Source organism: Canis lupus, chromosome 25, assembly GCF_011100685.1.
Source record: "Canis lupus familiaris isolate Mischka breed German Shepherd chromosome 25, alternate assembly UU_Cfam_GSD_1.0, whole genome shotgun sequence".
NCBI classification, from domain to species: domain Eukaryota; kingdom Metazoa; phylum Chordata; class Mammalia; order Carnivora; family Canidae; genus Canis; species Canis lupus.
The window spans coordinates 8089806-8113999 of NC_049246.1; the positions used below are offsets into that span (position 1 = coordinate 8089806).

The 24194-nt window shown below is 37.9% G+C and overlaps 1 protein-coding gene across 1 annotated transcript in view; it reads right to left on the bottom strand.

Moving 5' to 3' along the window:
• The window catches only part of FRY (FRY microtubule binding protein), a 260730-nt gene that overhangs the window by 203523 nt on the left and 33013 nt on the right, over positions 1–24194 (bottom strand). Inside the window, exon 2 of the mRNA XM_038573337.1 lies at positions 12808–13007. Within this exon, the coding sequence (XP_038429265.1) occupies positions 12808–13007 (200 nt within the window). The remainder of the gene's footprint in view (positions 1–12807; positions 13008–24194) is intronic.

Sequence of the window (24194 nt, forward strand, 5' to 3'; positions counted from 1 at the left end):
TGACAGCCGAGTTTCACTCTTCAATAGCTCTTCTGGTACTCTCTAGCTCTTGTGTACCCCACCAATCTCAGCCTTATTATTCATGTACATATCATTTCCCAAGTAGATCAGAGCTTGGACTTTGGAGTCAATCAAACCAGGATTTGAATTGGGGTATTAACCCTAACTACATCACCTTTGTTATGTCTTATTAAATCTCTCAGGTCCAGCCTCTGGACCTGACTAAAATCAAGTCTCCTCTGACTAAAAATGAAGGAGACCATGAATATAGCAGTTAAAAGCAAGACTCCCAGAAATAGATGGTCCAGAGATAGTCTGCTCCACCACCTGTTAGGTGTGACTTCGGACTACTTGTTTAAATTCCTTGTATGTGAAGTAGAGTAGTAAGAGTAACTACCTTATGATGTTGACATGAAGATGAGGTGAGTTAATACTATTCAAGTATTAGGAACAGTGCTTAGCATTCGGTAGGCTGTATGTAAACACAGACTGTTATTTTTACCCACATTCTAGTGTTAATGTGAAGATTAATGTGCCTGAAATATGACAGATGAGCAAAAAAATGGCAGTCATTCTTTGTCTTTCTTTTTGTCTACACAGCATCAGTCACTTGTATTTGGAAGTTGTAAAATACTATCTATGTATCCATCTCTAAGCTATTATCAAAAATACCTTATAAAACATACATTCTTATCATTGTTAGCATGATCTGTGGATATCAAAACTTGTGCTGGTTAAAACTGTACTCAAAAACTATTTGTTGACCCAAATGTCCATCAGAGGGTGACCACATAAACACATTGTGGTCTGTACATTAAATGGAATTCTACTCAGCAATGAAGATGAACAAATGACCAATAAAAAATAAAAAATGGATCTCAAATACATTATGCTGATGAAGAAAATCAGACACAAAAGAATACATTTTGTATGCCTCATTTATATGAAGTTCTAGAAAATGGAAATCTATACACAGATCAATAGTTGCCTGAGGCCAGGGGTGGTGGTGTATGGTCCATCTGCACAGGGCACAGGGGAATTCATAAGGATGACAGAAATGTTCTGCAACTGGGTTGTAGTGGTATAGACACATGTGTATGAGTTGCCAAAATTCATCAAACTATAGATTTAAAATCCCTGCAGTTTAATGTACATAAACTATATTATAATGCTGATTTAAAATAAAACTCTTCATTGGATGAATGAAAACAAGTATCCTCAATCTGTCTGAATGGCACTTTATTTTCCTGGAGATCAAAGGGAGGACGGGAGGTAACTCTGACAGTAATAATTTAGCTTGAGGAATGGGAGTCACTGCCTAGTTCCCACTCTCTATTGCCATAGATAGTCTATCCTGAGCATGAGCATGGTACTGTTTGCCTTTGAGAAGCTCATAATATGTTATTCGGCCCCCTGGGAATCCCAAGAAATCTTAGGCAAGTGGGTATGGATGAAGTCACAGAGTTGATATTCATGAGGTGAGACATTGATCCCAGTGTTATTCTGCAAGTTTGGATTTATTTAGAACACCTTGACTAACCAATTTGGTATGTATGGAGCACTGTTCAGATAGGAAGGAGTCCATGCTACACACTTTCTTAGGGTGTTACTGATAGGTCCGAAGCTCACTTTGGTGAGCAGAGACCATTTCACTCAGTGCTACAGACAAGTCTCCTTCTGAGGGGAATTTGGTCATCTGTCATCATCTGAACCAGCAGCTATAGCAAACCTCGAGTGAAGGGGAATGCCACCATTCTGGAAGAAGATTTTGGCACACATAGATAAGCATTTTCATTTCTGTTGAAGTTCTACAGTCCATAAGTATCTTGAATTTTTGTTTTCTACATGAGCTAAAAGAGGCAATTTCATAGACAGCAACTTCTTCATGATTATCATTATATAAAATTCATTACATACCCCAATTCATGTAGCAAAACAAAACTTCTTAGTCAAAACTTAAATGATCCAATTACTTTGGCTAAGAAAAAGAAAGGTTTGGTTTTCTAGTAAAATAAAAGGCAAACTCTGGAGGTAAAGGATAGAAAAATAAGTATATCAAAATCTATTTACCTACTTTATCTTTTAAAGTGCTATTAAGAGGGGCATCTGGGTGGTTCAATTGGTTAAGCATTTGCCTTCGGTTCAGGTCATGATCCCAGCATCAGGCTCTCTACTTAGTAGAGAGCCTGCTTCTCCCTCTCCCTGCCCTGCACCTGTGCTCTCTTGCTGCTAACTCTCTCTTTCTCTCTCTCAAATAAATAAATAAAATCTTAAAACAAAAATAAAGTGCTATTTAAAGACAATGCTCTGGAACTAGATAGTGGTGAGAACTGCACAACTTGTGAATACTCATTGAATTGCTCTCTTTGAAAGAGTAAATTTTATAATATGTTAATATATCTCAATAAAAAGCAATACATCCATTCTAGGTCAATCAACATTATTTAAAGATTTTAGTATCTGACTTTCTTGTTGTCATTGATTCCTGGGCTCAATGACTGAATCATCTTGGAAAAGCTCACTAAACATTCCAGCCCCACCATCCCCCCAATTTATGTGATTACAACTTATGAATTGAGTAGAAATCCCCAAAGGCATCAGGAAGTACCATCAAATGGAATACTGTATGTTATAAAGTTATTCAAGCCAGGGAGTCTAGATATATGTCAGCAACAATAAAAAATATTTAATAAACATGTTTATTCTTAGCATGACCTGTGGAAATTCAGACTTAATTCTGGTTAAAATTACTGTAATGCTACAGTAAAGCCTGCTGCTACCCAAAACTGTATTAATCACTTTCAGGAATGTCAAAATGCAAAATGCTGTGCAGATACATAGAAATATTGTATCATAGTGAATGTCCAGATGGGCCTTCAGTGTTTATTACTACATTATATTATTGAACTTATTTTTATTCAACATTTCCTGTTACTTTAAAATATATTATATTTTTAAATATTCTTTTGTGTTAAAATGAAGTCTCTATAAATAGTAAAAAGCACATAATCTAAAAGATTCAGACTGAAAATAACTTGAGAAACAATCTTCCCCTGGTTTTATATTCTCAAGAAGAAGAAACTTTGATAATCTTCTCATAAAGTCACTGGACATAAAAATTATGGCTCTACCCACGGATAAACTGAATTGGATACTATGAAATTCAAGGAAAAAGGCCCTAAGATTTTTTTTTAATTACTTCATGATACTTTGCATATGGTTTGTCTCTTCTAAGTTTCAACTGAAATTTTACTATCATAGTGCATTAAATTTCATTTTATCACTGAGAACTCCTACTTAACAACCACAAAAGAAATGCTTTTTGTCTATATGATTCCAAGAATAGTCATAATAAGGAAAGCAAACTTTAATTTGAACAGTGTACAGAAAAATGTGAGTTTGTGAGCTCATCTGAAAGATCACTTCATTCAGCAGCTAAATGAAACCATTCAACAGTTATCTCTGGCTTTAACTACTAAAACTATTTTGTTTCTGGTTAGGGTGAGTTTCCAGATTTCCGGTGGATGCCTTCATAGATTAACTAAGGGGTGCCAGGCTGAGGTGCTTTGCTAAGAAATCACTATTTTTAGTTATTTATTTGTAATTTGGGCAATGAGCCAGTACTTTGTCAAGTTTAATATAAGTATTTCCCACCTGACCAGAATGGTTTCTTAGTCTCCTTTCAGGACAGCATTAGTTTGATTCTATCACTACACTCAATAGGGAATTAAATCTAGAAATTATTTTCATTTTCTTTCTATTTCCCTTATTAGATTTACTGGAGCAAGAGAGGCCTCTATTTAGAGAGGAGTGTGGCTAAAAACACTAGCTGGTTGTTCTTCTGGGAAGCTGGCTAAAATCCACAGGGAGGATTTGATGCAGAGAGGCATTAAAGGGGATGTTCTGCTATTTACACATCCTTAGTCAACAGACATGTAACATTTGGTTAGAATAGGAAGACAGGCATATACAACAGTGCAAAAAACCACCAACTTGCAAATTTGGGCACGATGAATTATCATCATGAAATATCACATGGTGAGGTTTGTGAATAGCTATCAGGCCATCAGCATGACTAATTATAATAGGTTTTAGGAAGATCTACCATATAAAGATCCAAACTTAATTAGAGGCAGTAATTCCTTTTAACAAAAAAAAAACTATTTCATTTATTCATGAAAGACACACACACAGAGAGAGGCAGAGACATAGGCAGAAGGAGAAGCAGGTTCCCGGCAGGGAGCCTGATGTGGGATTCGATCCCAGGATCCTGGGATCACACCCTGAGCCAAAGTCAGACGACACTCAACAGCTAAGCCACCCAGTCATCCCTAAAGGCAGTAATTCTATTCTTCAATTAGTACAGCATGATTTCTTAATTCACAAATTCCTTAAATATTAAAAAGGTTCCTGATGAAAAGGTCTGACATTTTCTGATATCGAGCCGTCTGCAGATAACTCAGGTATCTAAAGAGGTGAGATACAGGATTATGGCTGAATGTTCAATTTTTGTATGTGGTACAGGTAAAAAAATAAGCTCTTTTATAACTACAAATAGACTGTATCCTAACCTTGGTCTGTTAACTCATTGGATCTGGTCTCAAATCTTGAGAGGAAGCTAGGGTGAGTGTGTATTTCACTTGCCAAAGGCCTTGATTAGTTAGAGTCACAACTGAATTCATTAAAACTTTTAGAACAACTCATCATGTATAATCTTCTGATGGTGGGCTGTATTACAGTGCAATGGCCTGCTCAACCTCACTGTTACAATGCAACGTACTGCTCAATTTCAGGGTTAACAGGAGAACTGTCCTGATGCCAGCCCTGTGACATCAGCACCCAGGAGGAGCTGGAAGCCTGAGACACAGGGCCAAGGAACAAAGGTTTGTCAACAGACGTTACTGCCTGAACCTAGAGCAACATTAGTGTCCAGTAATGCTGTCATTAGCTAATTGCTTGGCCTTTCAACATTTGTGCCAGCTGGCCATGACTAGTGTTCACACAGGTTTGGTCTTCAGGCATGACATATTTCATTAGAGATTAATGGTGTGTGGTGCAACAGAGACTGGCACCCTATATTCTTCAAAGACTTGCACAACAAGAAAATATTTTGTGCTACTGCTAGTTTACTTTTAGTCTTATATTAAAACAGAATTGCCTTGTTTGTTTTATGTTAGCAAACCTGCTAGATCATGTTATGTTATGAAGTCTCCATTCCAGAACAACACAGTTAGCATCATTATGAATAAGTGTCTATCTCCCCACACCTGTGGTCCAAGCTCAACCCAGTGATAACATCTGGAAGTTCTTGCCTGTATCTAGCCCATTAACTATTTTGTGAGCAGGGGCTATCAAAGCTCATGAAATCCCAATAATAAACTCATTTTCACATGACTGTTCATCACAAACAGGTTTTTAAATACCAGGACATGAGACAAAGGCAAACACTGCTCTCTTGCTCAGTCACAGGCTCTGCTAGTAGACAGGATGAAAGCTAGGTGGGTTTTTTTCTTTTGAAGTTATGTGCTCATCTTTTCCTTTTCCAGGTTTCAATTAGAGTAGAGAACAAATGATTTGCTTTCTGAGTAAGTCTTTGGCAAATTAGAATTTCTTGCTCTTCTCGTTGACATTTTATGCTGATAGACTGTAGATCTAGATGAAACCCCTAGGCCAAACCCAATTTAGTTTCTCCTGCAGTTCCTTGCAAGGACACTAGAAGCTTAAATCAGGTTGGATTCACTAAGACATGACTTAATAAATCCAGACGTGGAGAAATGATGCTTGTATTCATTATATCAGAATTAAATCTGCACCTGGTTGTCAACATTTTTCCAAAAAGAAAATAATGATAAATCATATTTAAATGCCTTTTTAGAAGCAGAGGCTAGTGCCAAGGCTATGATGAAAAATCAAAAAGAAATTTTTTTTTTGGGTCATCTTAGAGGGAGGAAGGCAGACAAAAGAGGCAACCTCAGGAGGATGATTGAAAATTCTTGGAAGTTATACCTTCCAGTTATAACACAAATAAGTCCTGGGGATATAATGTACAGTATGGCAACTCTAGTGACAACACTGTATTGTCTATTTGAAAGTTGCTAAGAATGTACATCTTAAAAGTTCTCATCATAAGAACAAATATTTATAACTGTGGTGACAGATATTACTACATTTATTGTAGTAATCATTTAGCAATATGTATTTCAAATCATATGTTATATACCTAAAACTAATACTAATCCACCTAAAATGAATTCACCTAAAGCTAATATGTTACATTATAGCGTATGTATATGATATGATACATTTATATGTGTATAAATTATATCTCAATAAAATGGGGCTAAAAAAGAAAACCAGTTTGATCTTTAAGAAAATGAGATATTTTTCCCTCTGAGGTTTTCAATAAATGTAAACACATGAATGAGAAAAAGAAAATTCTTGAAATTTTCTGAACTTGCTTTACTTAGTTGAATAATACAGCCTTTCACATTTTGGGCCACTGGCTTCCCAGTGTGGTCTGGCATGAGATGTTCCTACTTGTTTTTGAGACCCCTAACCTCAAGAACTCATGACATTTCTTCTTGGAAAGCTTTTGAAAACCATTCTGTGTGGACTCACTTCAAATCCTTGATTTCATTTCCTAGGTTTTCACAATTTATACATGGGTAAGCCTCAAGTATTTTCTGGAGATACAGTGAAATAGTGGAGGTGCTGTCTTCTCTTGTATACTTTTATTTGTTTACTTCTGTCACCTCCCAGAGTACAAGTCCCTAAAGGATCCAGACCAACTCTGCTTAAACCAGCTTTGGCTGTGCCTGTCTCATAGCCACAGCAGAATTCAGGACAACCATCTGACAGTACCAGTGAATGGCCAACTTGGCAGGCATCCAACCGCCCTGCTCAAGCTTCCATTCCTTTTGAACAAACATGAAGAAAGGTTGCAAAATAATGACTTCCAAAGAAATAAACCAGATTTGGTTAGTTGATATCAACTCTTTAGTGATGACAACGATGATGATGCTGCTGCTGATGACGACGACAACTTGAGCACTTAGTAGGTGCTAAATAAACCAGATTTGGTTAGTTGATATCAACTCTTTAGTAATGACAACGATGATGATGATGCTGATGATGATGACGACGACAACTTGAGCACTTAGTAGGTGCTAAGGTGCACATTACCTCTAATCCTCTCAACTACTCTTTATTCTAGGTTCTGCTACTCCAATTTTGCAAATGAGAAAAAAGGGAGATTGACTGACTGGCTCAGGGGCACATGACACTAGAGAGTTTGAATCCAGATTTAAAATCAGGTAAGACTGAATGAAAAGTTGTTTTATCTTTACCTTTATCCATTCTTGTCCATTAAATCTACAAAGTCAAGATTATGGGTGCTCTTGATTTTGAAAAGCTGGAGTCTTGTTTTTTGGAAGAGTTTATTGAGAAGGTAATTGCCTGTGACTACAGTGACAGATGCTATACAAATGGAGAGACTCATAGATAATGAGAACACATATTCCGAGACTCTGTCCAATTGCTAAGAGTCAACCCGACTCTCCTCTTCACATATTGCTAAGGTGAAGAAGGGAACAGGTGATAATATCAATGAATAATGAGGTATCCTTAGATGCCCCAAAGCAGAGGGCTGAGAATTAGTACTTCTTGTACTCAGCAGATTTGAGGACATCATCTGCTGAGGAGTACAAAGGACAAAACACAATGTATTGTTATTGGTTTAGACGTTGGCAAGATGACCCTCAGAAGCACAGTTTCCTACAAAGACATTCCTTTTATGCTACTATATTGTTTGCTTTCATCTATTCATCTATCTATCCATTCACTCATTTATAATATAGCCACTCATTCATATATTCAAAAACTATTTAATGCCTATTGTATATAAACAGAGTCCTAGACATGGAAACATGATGTGTGTGTGTGTGTGTGTGTGTGTGTGTGTGTGTGTGTGGTAAAGATTAATTAGATACAGTTATTGCCTCAAAGGAACTTATTGACTAGTATAATGTTTCTTCAACTTTAAAAAACGTGGATCCCCCACCCACCTGCCATAAAAATATGTATTTTATATTATGATCTTATATATATACATGTGACTCAAAGTTTTATAAAGCATTATTTAACCTTTAAAATCACAGCAAAATAATCCCACCACTTAAAACACAGCTATACAAAATAAGAGGTGAAAATCTCCCCCTACAACTCCGCCAAGATAATTTATGAAATGATTTATTATTTATCTATCCATTTTTTTGTTGTTGTTATTCATGGGAGACACAGAGAGAGAGACAGAGAGAGAGAGACAGAGACAGACATAGCCAGAGGGAGAAGCAGGCTCTCTGAGGGGAGCCCAATGTGGGACTCGAGCCCAAGACCCAGGGATCACAACCTGAGCCAAAAGACACTCAACCACTGAGCCACCCAGGTGCCCGCAAAATTACAATTCTTAATGGGCAAGTTAAAAAAACAGATTAGATACAGCCCAAGAGTGTTAATTGAAGATGGACTTTAAAAAATTATTCAGAATATAGTAGCAAGAGACAAGAGGTAGAAATAATAAAAGAAGGGTAAAAAAAAAGATATGAAATATAGTAAAAGGTCCAAAATACATCTTATAGGAATACCAGAAAAAAAAGTGGAGGAATGGCAATATTCAAGTAATTAGTGGCTAAGAATTTTTCAGAATTAATGAAAGATATAAACCCTCAATTCAAGAAGCATGGGAGTGTCAGACAAGAAAATAAAAATAACTCCACATCCAAACAGAGTGTAGTGAAACTGAAGAACACTACAAAGAGAAAAACCATAAAAGCAAACAGGGAACAAAGTCAATAATCCAGAAATGACAAATCCCCAAAAACTCTGCCACAGCAATGATAGTGGGAACATTGTGAAATATATCACCAAAAGTCTAGAGGGAGAATAAATGTCAAACTAGAATTCTATTCCCAGCTGAAATATCACTGATAGCTGAGTGAGAAATAAAGGCCTCTTAGATAAACAAGAACAAATAATTTACCATCCATGGACTTTTACTTAAAGAACTACAAAAAACTTACTTTAGGAAGAAGGAAATTTAAACAGAGGGAAAGAGCAAGAGGCAAAATCTATTTGTACTTTTTCTGATTTGAAATAAAAATATAAAAAAGCCACAGATGACCCAATTTATCTTGTCTAAAACACTTTGCTTGGGAAAGGTGAAATAATAAGACTAGAAAAGAGCAAATTTTATTAACTAACCCCACAAAACAATAAAAGTAGAATAAAATTATTGACTAATACATAAATATTAATAAATATGACCTGACCATCTTTTCAGCAAAAAGAACAATACTATTGACCCTGTGAAAGATGCTTACAAAGAAAAAAAATCTAAAATTTAATTTTGGTAGACCATCTTTATTCTTGTTCTTTTTTTTTTTTTAATTTTATTTATTTCTGAGAGAGAGAGAGAGAGCGAGAGAGAGAGAGAGAGGCAGACACAGGCAGAGGGAGAAGCAGGCTCCATGCAGGGAGCCCGATGTGGGACTTGACCCTGGGACTCCAGGATCACAGCCTGGGTTGAAGGCGGGTGCTCAACCGCTGAGCCACCCAGGGATCCCTTGCTGTGCTTTTTTTTTCATCAAAGTTAGCTATTTGGATATTGAAAATTCATAAATACAACTTTAATTTAATATTGTGTATAACTGATTCCACACAGTCTAACTGATGTGGAATTTTGAAGAATTTAGTGTTTTAAGATTTTATTTATTTATTCATAGGCACAGAGAGAGAGGGGCAGAGACACAGACAGAGGGAAAAGCAGGCTCCATACAGGGAGCCTGATGTGGGACTCGATCCCGGGTCTCCAGGATCACATCCCAGGCCACAGGCGGCGCCAAACCGCTGCACCACTGGGGCTGCCCAAGAATTTAGTCTTTTAAAAGTAAGCTGAAAAGTATAGATTACTGAGTATTGCCGTAAGTTATAAACCTATATTTCCAACTTTTTGAAAATTACCCTTTCTATTTCCATAGAAGTTTTAATTAAAGATAATAGAATACAATTTTGTGATTTGATATAAACCTACATAAAAAGGATTCAATGTCTTTCACATAGACCTAACTCAGCAAGAGAAATAGTAGGGGACATTTATTGGAATTCACTTTAACCATATATATATACATCAAAAATAACACTCTTGCTATGGCTACAGAACAAAATGCCAAATAGACATTAACATTTACTTGAAAGCCAGTGGCAAACCACGGAATCTACTCACATTTATTGTCCCATATGTATGCAAATACAAGGACAAAAAATACTAAGCATTTTCCAGCAGACCAGAAATGGATATGGCATGGAAGATCGCATCTCTGCCAAAAAATACAAGGTGAATAAATAGTCCCCTTTTATAAAAAGCAACAATACTAAAAATTGACTGATATATTTCTCGAGCTAAAAACATAACGTCCATCTACTCGGCCCTTAGCATCTAGTAGACTCTCACCCTCAGTGCACCATGAAGATTTGCTGATGAACAGGACTAACACTTTTTCTTTTCAATTTTTTTTTGTTTGGGAACATTTAAGTTGTTTCAACAAATGGGAAAAAATGCCTACCTCTGATTAAAGAATGCTGTGGCACATATTAGCTGTTCAGACATAATGTTTACTCCAAGAAGAAAATGCCACACAGATAAATTCCAGGCTAGTAAAGATGAAAAAGTTAAACCCAAACCATTTTACTTTGTAAATTCTCTAATAATGGCATATAAACTATTATTTTGGTAAGATGGATGGCTCAAAAGGTGTCAGGGCCTCAGCTTGTTAGCATCTCTTTCAACTTTTGTACAACTTCTCAGTTCCTTAAGGCATTCGCCATGACAGACAATTTCAGAGAGGCCCAATCTGCCATTGTTAAGAAGTGAAATGACCACTCTCTTCTCCTTAAATTTCCCCATGACCTCCGGAGCAAGGTGGCTTCCTATCCTCCACCGGAGGAGGCAGTCTGGGCAGCTCCAACAGCACTCAAGGTGCTTGGAGGAACATTCCCAGGATCAGCACAATTTTGGACAATGAGAATCTGGGTACTTGATTTTTGACCAATTCAAGTTATAGGGGAGCCCTGTGTTGGTTTGTTTTAAGAAATTAAAGGAGGTATCTCCACATGAGGATGACCACATAAAGACTAGCAACAGAATGTAAAGGGTTCACGGTGAGCTCTGAAGGCATTCAGCCTGAGTTCAAATCAACACTGTGTGACTTTAGGCAATTACTTTGCCTTCTCTGTGCCAACATTGCCCATCTGTAAATGGAGCTATAAATACTACCTACCTAAAGTCACAGTAAAGATTATAGGAGACAATAAATTAAGCCCAATGCCTGGCACATAGTAAGTACCTGAGGAATATTAGCTATTACGAGCAGTAAGAGTAGCAGAAAAAATTTAAAAAAAAAAAAGAGCAAATGGGGGAAAACGTACTGTACTAAAGTTTAATTTAAAGGATTAAAACTACAAAACATTCCATAATAGGAAGCTAGAATTTATGAAGATGACGACCTCCATTGATCTAAAAAACTTTAAAATGTAAAATTTGTAACTTTCAGGCAACCACATGTTTAATAAATATTCTTGAATTTTGATTCCCAAATCCTAAGTTGTGATTCTTACAAAGGTCATTTTTCCCTTTTCTTTCTTTTTTTTCTTCCAGAGAGGGAGAGTAGGGGAGCTAAAGGAGGGAAAAGGAGAGAGAGAATCTCAAGCTGACTTCATGCTGAGCACAGAACCCAACACAGGGCTCTGTCTCACAACCCTGAGATCCTGACCTGAGCCAAAACCAAGAGCCACCCAGGCACCCCACAAAGGTTATTTTTAACAGTTAATGTTGAGCATCATACATTAAGTGTTTTTTAAAGACTTGTGTTGTGGGTTCAATAATTTTGTATTTAATAATTTTAAGCCCTGATGCTATAAAGCCAACCTCACATAGTCCTCTTATGCTCTAGTATCCTCTCAGGAGGTACAAAGCCGAGCTTCATAGAAAAAAGCTGTGTCACTCTGAATTCCTTTCCTTTTCTCTTATTGTGTGTGTCCCACAAAGGTCAGAAAACAAGTAATCTGAATCTACCAATTGGACTTTGTTCCTTCCTGCCTGTCCTTTTGAGATTCAGGACTGTCTGTAGAGCCCTTGTTACAGCAATTAACATAAGGCTGAAACACATGCCTTATTTTGTAGCAGAATCATCTGCAAAGAAAGATACTGACGTCCAAGGACATTATCTGTCTAATAAGGGACCTAAAGGTAAGTGAGCCGAGAATTTCCTGTCCTCCAATTTTCAGAAAACAAAGAGGTGTTTCTGAATGACTCACCAAATAACTTCCTCAGACAATAGATCACTGAGCCCATATGTTCTCAAAGTCCAGGCAGCCACTTGAAGAATGATTTTTTTTTCTCGTTTACTTTAAAAACAGACAAAAAATTTTGCCTAAAGTATATATACATAGCAGAGACTCTGACCACAATTTTTCTAGGATTCAAACTTCTTCTTCTTAAATTATGCTTATTAGTCTTAAATGTAGTAGTGAAGCATGCTACTTAAATGTATTTGCCAAGGATTGTTCTAAAGTCTTTGACTCATTTCTTTTTTCTTAAATCAGTAAACTTAATTATAATCTTTAAAAAATTACCGATAGTATCAGAAACACCTTTGGAAATCAGGGGAAAAGCAATCCATCTTTTCTTAGAGCTGTAAAATCTACAATATTTAATGTAAAGATGAATTTAAAAGGGTGTTGTGGCATACTCACCAGAGGTTCTGCCATAATGATGCGAATCTTGCGCTCAGCCTGAGTGGTAAAGTTGACAAATAAACTCTTGAGGACATATTCTCCTGGTTTGCTGTCTGGATCCACACTGATGGGTAACATGGTTGGCGGTCCTTTCTCTTTTTGTGTGCCAGAAACAGGTGGAACTGGAGGCTTGATATAACCGTTGCCAACTGGAGAAGCTGAAAAATATAACATATGTTCTTAACTGCCTGAAAATAACATCATAAATATCCAGATCGGTCGTATTAAAACATAAACATAAGGGTATGAATTATATCAAGAATGCTGCACTTAACGTTATAAATTGGCCTTTTTCCTTAGGAATGGTGTCAGAATTTAATTATTTTGATCACATTAAGTTGCATTATGTCACATTTGATAATCTCAAAGTACTTCTGGTTACCACATTGCTTTAGGTAAGTTTCCTTGTAAGCATGCAGTGTAACTGAGAAATCCTACACCATTTACGATGTTTTTGCTTCTTTTTTTTTATGTCACAGAGAAATGAACTAAGAAAATGTATATGGAAAATAAATGATTTCTTTTTCTGGTTCTCCAGAAATGGCCAGCAGCTATCTGTGCTTTATTCTAACAAGGGAAAAGACTCTGGGAGTGGTGGCTTCCAGAAGTTTCCATGAACCCAGAAGTTTCAGAAACCCAGCTGGCTCTTGCTGCTGAAAGATAAAGGCTCAAGCAGTGAGCAATGGCCCATCTATGCCATTCAAGATAGGTTTAAGTCTCCACTTGTGCCACTCTTTGGTTCAAGATGGGATGCCTCTTCTCATCCCTCATGAAATGTGCAGATTCCCTATTTGGATTAGATCTTGAATAGAGGCAGTTGTCACAGTCCCCAGTAAGTGGCTCCTTTCAGAGTGCAACTGAGTCAGACAATTATTTTAATTTGAGAGAGAAAAAGAATTTTATTCATAAATGAAAATCTCCCATATCTCCAGTTTGCACTACACTTCAGCATATCAAACTCTAACATGTACCACCACCTACTTCCACCTAAGAACTTATGAGATGGTCAGGTATGACAGTCAATGAAAGAAACATTAAGAGTTAAATGCGGGTTAGGACAGAGGCATCAGAAGTGCTGAGGATGGGATAATGATAAGGTAGACTTTTTTAAAGGAAGATGATCTAGTTCTAGATGACTAGATACAGCGATTAAGGAAAAGAGTGAAGAAAAAAGTGAATTTCCAGTTTGGACACTGGTTTGGATATCAACAGGATGGTGGTGTGTCACTAATAATAGAAAACAGTCCTGGATCCAGGAAAGGTGAACACTTTTATCAAAAATGACAAATAAATTCAAGGCTTCTCTTTCCTTGTTTCTATCCCAAGCAAAATTCTGAGGGAGCCAAGCAAAAATTTTATTTATTTTATTGAATGACAAACCTGTCCTTGTGTTAGGTTGTAGGCTCTACCTCCTGTTTCCTCCTCTTTCCCTATGCCCCTTCCTCTCTATTGCATCGAATCTGCCATACAGTTGAGCACGTCTCTTATATCTGAAGGGTCTTCCCATATCTCAAGTACCACTAAACTTTATGGCCTCTCAATTTATAAATATAAAGTATACCTTATGTATAGCATTCCATTCCTTCTCCATTCTTAGGGGCTCTGTCCCAGTCCAGACCCTTGGAAACTTAAGGCTTGATTATTATTGCAGCCCCTCTGCCAACTTTATTTCATTTATTTTCCATTCCAAACTACTCTTTCTTGCCCATGGCTTCCATTATAACACTTTTATTTATTTTTTGCTCAAGATTTTCAATGGCTCTTAATTACCATCCAGCCTCAAAAACATGACCTGATTTTGACAACCTTCCATAGATAGCCTCCACCTGGCACCCACATCATGCTGATTCCCTGGCTGGCCCATGAGCACGCTGTTCTCCCTTGGGTCTCCCTCCTTTCTCTCCTGCTGCTCCTTACCACCCTTCTCTGCTCATCTAATTCTCTTGTCCTTTCAGAACCATGTCTAGATTCATCTCCACAAAACCGACATACCAGGCCACTCTTCACCAATCAGTTTGTATTGCAAAATTTAAACATTTAGCTCATGCTTTTTGGTGTTGTACATCTGACATTACCTTAATGGACACTGATGATAGCTGACAAGTGAAGTAATTATCCCATAGTTTTTCCCAGATGTGGCCCTGTAACTAAACCATCTATTCTGCTAAATGTATCTCCTGAAAGTTCCCCAACAAGACTGTAACCTCCTGGTCTAATAGAGTTCTTCATACAGATAATACTCAGTAGGTCTCTTTAAGATTTTATTTTTTTAATTTTTATTTGTTTATGATAGTCACAGAGAGAGAGAGAGGCAGAGACACAGGCAGAGGGAGAAGCAGGCTCCATGCACCGGGAGCCTGACGTGGGATTCGATCCCGGGTCTCCAGGACCGCGCCCTGGGCCAAAGGCAGGTGCCAAACCGCTGCGCCACCCAGGGATCCCAGTAGGTCTCTTTAAATAACTACCTACATGACAGTTACTTTATTTCTGTACATCTTTTTTTTTAAAATTTTTTTTTTATTTTTTATGATAGTCACAGAGAGAGAGAGAGAGAGGCAGAGACATAGGCAGAGGGAGAAGCAGGCTCCAAGCACCGGGAGCCCAACATGGGATTCGATCCCGGGTCCCCAGGATCACGCCCTGGGCCAAAGGCAGGCGCCAAACCGCTGCGCCACCCAGGGATCCCTATTTCTGTACATCTTAAAGTGATTCATAGAGAGGGAGCTCCCAGAGAGGAATCTGTAGTTAGAGTCTTTAAAGGAAGAGGGTGCAGTATTTGCAACCAAGAGCCATTAGTTAAATGGCTCTACAAGTAGTTCACTAAAAGGCACGACTTACTCCAATCAGACATATAAAAATCAAGTGATGAAAACAAAGTGCTGGTCACTCCTCTGCTTTACCTGTTTGTCTCCCAGGCAGGTGTCTTTTGGAAGTGGGAAGCATCCCAAGGCCAACTTACAGAAGGACATTAGGTTTCCACAAGCTATCTTCCTAATGTTATCAAGGGTATTGTGCCATAGGACTAGAGATTAGAATATAAACTGAGAAAGCCTAAGTGAAGGGCAATCTTTCATTATCTTTAGTTTTCTGCAGGATTTAATCCATTTCTAGAAGACAGAATGAATCAGGTTGATGTAATATGTAATTGCAAGATCATATCGATAATTATAAGACTCTGGGACCTAAAAGTCATAACCACAGTGAGAGGATTTTCAGAAGAGTGACCTCTGGCAGTCCTCCTGCAACACTGCATTTTGAAACCAGAGAGCTGAAATCCAGATACCAGAATGTCTCTCAGACAAATATTCCATTTAAATGGCCAAAGTACCAAGTCACTGCTGTCAGAAAAAAAAAAACCCTTAGTCTCCTGTACTTCAAAGCCAGACATCATTGTGAGTGCAAAAGTCTGCATAGCATTAGTAAGCTGGAACTACTCTAGCCCAGCAGAGCCCCTTGCCAGAGCTGAAGGAGATTCAAGGGGAGGGGGCCCATCATTCCTGTTTCGAACATAACAGCTGGGCAGATGGAGATGCAGTAACATTTAATGGGGTAAGTGTCCTTGAACAAGATCCACTCTGTTTTACTAGCTCCTCTTCATCCTACCATAATTAATTCATAATAAACCCTAGCCTTTTGTCAGAACGATTTTCAAAAGTAAACATATGACATAGTACCTTTCAGTAACTCGGTTATTTGGTGACAGTATAGTTGAGAACCAGGAAACACATGTTCCCTGGTGTCAAAATTGAGTCCCAAAATCCATACTAGTCCAAACATTAGAATATGACAATGAGAAAAACATCGTTAGACTTTCCTGCTGCAATTGCTTGCTTTTAATCTACATGCAATTAATGTCAGTTATCTAGTTTTTAAGTTCACAAGAGTCTGGGAACAGAAAATTACCAGAGAAAGATGCAACACCTGTAGGTACAAACTCTAAGAGCAAAAGGAGAAAAATGGCCTACATAAAGTCTCCTGGACCTAAAAATGCAGTTGCACAAAGCCATTGGCACGGGGCCACAGAATCAGACACTCTGACAGGTGTGGGGGCAAGTGACATGTCCATCCAGCATGTTGTCACAACTGAGATTCATGATGAAGACCTTCAGTCCCATGGAAAGGCTACAGTAAGTTTGAGATCTAGTTCTATATTTGAGAAGGTGGGGAAAAGAGTGATGTAAATTTCCAAAAGCTAAGCCTACCAAAAAGGTTTTGGTGTATAAAGAATTTATAACTAAGCTTAAGAATTTAGCTCTGAAGAGTTAAATCTCTTTCATCATAGGTCTGATCTTTTTTTTTTTTAAAGATTTTTTGTATTTTATTTATGGGAGAGGGGGGGAGAGAGAGAGAGAGAGAGAGAGAGAGAGCACAAGCAAGGGGAGCAGCAGAGGGAGAGGGAGAAGCAGACTCTCCATCCCAGGACCCTACGAATATGACAAGCTGAAGGCAGACAATCGATTGAGCCACCAAGGCATCCCTGGTCATAGGTCTGATTTTTAACAGAACTTATTTTTGATGGAAACAGACAAACCACCAGTTCAGGAACAGCCACACATCCAGCCCCTTTCTAGCTCTGCCAATGCAGGCTTAATGTTTGAATCGATTCTTCCCCATCACAGTGTTTCCACTGCTTTCCATCCAGCGGGACAAGCTTCAGGATCCAGGTCAGGATTCCCTCCCTGACCTGGAGGGGTCTGGGCTATGCAGCCACTCCCGGCAGGGCTGCCTCTGGAAATAGGGATCCCTGCTCATGAAAGGGTCCTGACAGGTCACTGGTACCTTCCCCACCTAAAAATATATGTTGAAGGAACAATTTAATTTTGCTGGATTAAAAACTTCTCTCAGTTATATTTACTGCATGGGATACATTTTTGAGCTTCACCTCCATCTGCTTTTATCTGCTATCCTTTTCTTCTTCAGCTCACCTTCCCATTTGCACACATCAGCTCAATGATGATAGGGAGGCACCCAAACTGGAGTTCCTGTGGGTGGGGAGTGGAGATGAGGGCCTGAAGAAGAAGAGCATCATGTTCAGGTATTAACCAGGGCCCTACTTATTGAATCTTTCAGAAATTTGCTTGCTTTTTAGATTTTCTCATTTACATTTTTTTTCTCCATTGCATTCTTGTACCTTAAAAGGGTTTTGTTGATGTTATTATTTTATCCCAAATTCTCTTTGGTTTTGCTGGATGGCTTCAGGGTCTGCTTTCCCTGAGTCTCTATTTCTTATAGTGAATGGGCTCCATTCGTTAATCTGTCGAAGTCTCTTTTTGTTTTTTATGGCCCATTCATTACCTCTTTATTAGATATATTTCTGACTGCAAGTGATGACCATATCGAATATGACTATTTTTTCCCAGTGTTATTGCCTAATAACTTGTCTTTTAGGCTGGCCACTTTTAGCTGGCTGAAGTCTTCAGTACACTTTCCCTGAATTACCAACATTTCCAGGAATTACTAACTTCCTAACTGCAAGAGTAATACAAACACCCCACAACTCAAAGCTTAGCTCCATTTTTACTATGTCACTGAAAGGAAAGTTAATGTCATAATGAGTTTTTTCATATGAATGTCCCAGAGGCGAAAATGGCACTATTTGTGAGGAAAACAATTGATTTTCTCAGATTTTCAGAGAAGTTAGTACCATCACTCATTACAGGCTCTTGTTTATTCATTCATTCATTCATTCATTCACTCACTCATGTACTCCTTCATTTCAACCAATATTTACTTAATGAGTATTTAGGTTTCATGCATGGTTCTAGGCACTAGAAGGTAGCAGGGAAGAGAATAGATGGTTCCTGACCTCACGGAGTTTACAGTTTGCTAAGGCAGGGCCACACAATTTGTGTGTTAGAATTTGACTGTGTAGTCAAATTGCAATATATTTTTTTTTAAAAAAAGCAATAATTAAACAGAGTGAGGGGATAGAGGAATGTTCAAATATATAGTTTGGAACTGCCGTGGAGAGGAAAGAAAGCTGTGTGTCTTACTGGTATCTAAGAAAATCCAAAAAGCATTTGGCTGGGCAGGATCTACTTTTCCAACCCATCCCTGCCCATTTCTGTGTCAGTTCTGGTTGGGAATGAGAACTTTAACCAGGCAGCAAAGGGCACAAACTAAATGCACCCCCCCTTCCCCGACAAACAGCTCCTCTGCCTTCCTCCACAAAGTATGTGACTCAGGAAAGAAGGCCACCTTTTGTCTGTTTTTCTCCACCTTATAAAGATGGACAAGCACAGAGCCAGTTGTTCAAAACACTCAATGCTTTCTCTGATGTTTCCATAACTAGAGTCAGACTCTGAGCATTTGAAATTAAAAAAAAAAAAAAAAAAAAGATTTCCTTTTCTTTTGAAGTGTCCCTGAGATTACATGGTTCTAACCTGTTCAAAGTAGCGACTCCTCTTAGAAATGGAGGTTCATTTAAACAACTTTATTTCCTAGAGATCAATGTAACCTATCTTTCAACACAGGAGTAAATTGATTAGTTTCTTTGTTCATAGCTGCATATATATTACTCTTTCTGCCAGTTCTCAGTGATTCATACTTTGTATAGGTTCTGAGGGCAAACCTTGTTAGTACCCAAGTGCTGGGATCCTTCTTTAGGACCTGATGTTCCCCCCAAATCCCAAATCTTTTCCTGTAAGACTTATTTTGTTTGCTGGTATTACAGGCACATTTCATAAAACATAACAAACCAAGAATGACGCAGCTACTGTGAGAACATGTCACACTGTGTATAGAACTATAATAAATTGTCCACTAATGCATTTATGAGGGTGCTTAAGAAATGTCATTTTAAAAGGTCCTGCAAATACTCAAAATGACCAGAAACTTTAAATGTCATGCAAAATAAATTGGGATAAAAAGAAAAAAATCCTCCAAATGTGATAGGAAGAATTATTTTCCTCTGAAGAGTATTATTAAGAAATGGAAAATGTTGGGATAAGAAGAAATAATTAGTTTGAGCAACAGAAAAAATATTTCATAACAAAGAGATGGATGATTCCTATTTTATATATTTCAAAATCAGTCAAGGAGACAATACAAGGTAAAAATATTCAGAAATTTCTTTTGCCTTGGAAGAGAAATATAATCAATGACATGTTAAGTTCTTCTTAATGAATTTCTATATAATCCTGGTAATGTAGAAAGTTCCTCCCACTTTTGTTAACAAAATATTCTTCTTTTCTCTTCCACTACTTTGTTCTCTCAATCCTACAGTTCTTAAATTATGTTCCTTCAAGTTTCAGGGTCACAAGATATCTCTAGGATGATTCATGTGTTTAATCCTCCAAAATACTCCTAGAAGGCCAATCTCACTTTTATAGATAAAACCATGCAGTTTGAGAGAGATTAAGTATCTTGCCTAAGGTTACAGAGTGGCTGACCCAGGATCTGATCCCATGTTTCTCTGACAGCATATATTTTGAGTTTCCTGCAAGATTCCCAATTAAAAACAAACCAGTTGTTTATGATGAAGACGGAATGAAATTAGTTCCCTTACTTTGACCCTGGGATAAGCAAGCTAGGTTTTGGACTTTAGGGAATGAAAAAATAAAACACAAATGTTGTGACTTGGAGAATGAAACTTCCTATAGATTAATTAATATAGTTGGTGATTTTCTAGAAAGGCTAACATAACTGCCAGCCATGGAGATCCCTCCTGTCAAGTTGTCGCAAACCTGAATACATCTTTTGGCCAGTAGAAGGGCTTTGGGAAGGGCAAGTTGTACAAAAAGAGTTAAGAATGGAAGACGTATAAAATACATGAAATCTGATTATTGACACACCTTAGAAAGGTCTAGAGACCTTCCCTTCCTAGATATACTGATGATATGAACTTAACTGATTGTTACTCGAACAAGGAACAAGTGAACTTCTGTTCAGTCTGTGACCTCTCCAAACTATTTCTGTTTCTGTCTTTGGTCTCTCAGGACTGGATACCTGGGAGAGAGGGAAGGAGTTCAATAAAGAGAACAGAAGCATCATGTCGCTGCTCTGTTCTGTTTTGTTTCGTTTTGTTTTTCCCTCTCTTCCTGTGCCTTCCGGTATTTTATCTTAGAGAAATGACAGTAACACTTCAGTGATTTCCTTTATAAATGTCTGTCATCTGCTAAGATGCAATTACATGGATCTTTCCCAATTTTCAATGTAGGTACTGTCATCAGAGCCTGCAAGAATGTCTGCCAAGATCAGTAAGCAAAGGAAGATGAGGGTACGTTGACCTTTCAAGGTCCTTTCTCATGGAAAGGAGATTTAATAGCCTGCTAGAGACAGGATAATCCTGAATTTCAACTTTCCTTCTTCTCAACGGAACCAATGAACGGCTCTCATTTGTATGTCCTTCACTGGCCAGCTTACCTTCTATCATTTTCTTTTCCTTTCCATTTCTTCCTCTTTTAGCTGATTTTGTGCAGCAAAGTCCCATTAATTTGCAACCCATTAAGTCAAACTTGATGATCAACTGGACAAGGCTTTGCATTTGTTCTTATGTTAACTTTGAAAAAGATACTCCGACTTACAATGTGAATCAGTGGTGATCAGAATTGGGGCTCAATAAACTGCATTTTTAACCAGCCCAGGTTATGCCAAAGCTGCTGTCCCGGGACTATAGTCTGATGCCCCTGATACAAATAAATGGGAAAACAAAGAGGACTAATTAATCCAGTTAATAACCTTGCTTTTAATTCCGTTTGCTTATAGATAGGCTTCATTAACTTTAAGTTAATAGTCTGCAGGCAAAACATAGGAAGAACAATGAAAGGGGAATCAAAGGTCCAAGTATGGCTCCATATGACCAACTGGGCTTCAGTTTCCTTATCTGTTATTCTTAAAGAGGCCAGGTCAGCTTGTCCTTTCTGCACCAGTTTTCTAGGACTATATAAAAATATCCACTGAAAATTCATAAAACATCACTAATTCAAGACTTGCACAATTCAAACAATAATTAACAGCTAGCCATCTGCAGACAAATGGATAAAGGAAACATTATATATATATCATGAAATATTACACAGCCACACAAAGGATGAGATCATGCCATTTGCGACAACATGGATGGACCTAGAGGTTATTCTGCTAAGTGAAATAAATCAAACTGAGAAAGACAAACTCCATGTGATTTCACTCACATGGAATCTAAATAAACAAACAAATGAATAAGGAAACAAAAAGCAGTATCAGACCTATAAATACAGAGAATAAACTGATGGTTGCCAGAGGGGAACAAGGATGGGCAAAATGGGTGATGGGGAATGAGAGAGGTATAGGCTTCCAGCCTTGGAGTGATTAGGTCATGAGGATGAAAGGCACAGCACAGGGAATTGAGTCACTAGAACTATAATAGCTTATATATATATATATTTTTTTAAATTTCATTTATTTATTCATGAGAGACACAGGGAGAGGGAGAGGTAGAGACATAGGCAGAGGGAGAAGCAGGCTCCATGCAGGGAGCCCACGTGGGACTTGATCCCGGGTCTCCAGGACCATGACCTGGGCCGAAGGTGGTGCTAAACCGTTGAGCCCCCCGGGCTGCCCTGTAATAGTTTATATGGTGACAGATGGGAGTTCCACTTTTGGGGAGCATAGCATATAAGCTTGTTGAGTTACTATGTTGTATACCTGAAACTGGTGTAATGTTGATGTGTCAAGTATACTCACAAAATTTAAAAAATTAACACTTGCCTTCCCTTGAATTAATGCATTAGTGGGATTCTTTCATCTATCCTTTCTATGGAAGAAAGCATTACAAATGATCCTAACCCTTCCAATTCTTCTCTGGCTCCACTCACCTTCCTGAGCCTGGCAACTCCCTACACTACAGGTGGACACGTGAGAAAGCCTATATTTATTCCTAACTGTAAACCCAAGACTTGTGTTAACATTAAAAAAGAATTATATAAAAAAAAAAAGAATTATATACCAGATATTATGGAATAGATGGCATTTGACCCATGTCTTAAAGGACAGGTAGGATTCTGATGACAGAGAGGAGAAAGGGGCAACTCAAGCAGAGGGAATAGCATGACAGGTGCATGGAGGCATCTGCTAAGAGTCTCTCCGTGTCCTTCCCTCACTTCACCCTCCTACCACACAGCCCTATCTTAGCACACATGTTCAAACTTCCTCTTCACTATGGAACTGTAAAATCCTCATGAACAGGACTACATATTGTCTTTATTCCATGCATGTAGCATAGTGCCTGGCATAATTAAACAATTGTATTACTTAATACTTGTTGAACTGAACCCATCTGACTCTGTAACACAGCCCTTGTGTGAATGAAATAATTGAGCAAGTATATATATGAAAAACTTAAACTCTTACATCCTATAAAAATGTATGTTTCTAATTCTTATGATTAGAATTAAGGTCTTGAATGGCAAACCAATGAGTTTAGACTCTATTTGGAGGACAACTGGGAGCTAGCAGGTTTCTGGGAAGAATGTTGACCTGGTGTTGTTGTGTAGGTGGGCTACAGAAGATCTGTTTAAGGGACAATACAAATTAAAGACCATTGCATCTACTATGAGAAAAAGAATGAAGATGGGAATCTGGATGGAGTCTACTGAAACAGGAAGTTAGACAGTAAGTGCATCTTATACAAATGGACCTAAAGTCCAGTCATATCACCCTTTTGCAATAAAGAAAACATGCAAAATAGGTTTCCTGGTGAGATATTATAATAATTAAGCTGTTTAAGAAGAATGTTTAGAGTAATAACTCTAGAAACTTCCTCAAAATTCCTGCCAGTAAAAAAAAAAAAAAAAAAAAAAAAAAATTCCCTACCAGTGGTAGGATATTGGTCTGAATTACTACACCCAACCACTAAAAGTGATGTTGGCTATGCATTTCTGCATGACAGAGTGGCTTTCAGGCTCCTACCACTGGAACAGAAATGACATTGGCAGTGTGGCTGAGAGAGGGAGTTGTAACTAGCCCTATGTCCATGTCTGTCAAGTTTTCAAAACATTGTAGCTAGTGCCCATTTACAAGAAAACAATGGGAATATAGGAACAAGCTAAGTGTCACCCTAAGGAAGCAAAGAGATAATTCAAAGTTAGGTACATTTTATAAAAAAAACTGCACTAATTTCTACAAGTCAACGGAGGAATTAAAAATGGGTAGGATGATTAATGGTGAGAAAACCACCAAATGTAATGTGTGGACCTTGTCTGAATCTTGATTGAAGCAGCTCAACTGTTAAAAGACATTTTTCAATATGATAATCAAAGCACCTTGAATATGGACTGGAGATTTGGTTATGTCAGAATTATGGTCCATTTAGTTAGGTTGAAATTAACACTGTGGGTAGGTAAGAACATATCCATATTTCCTAG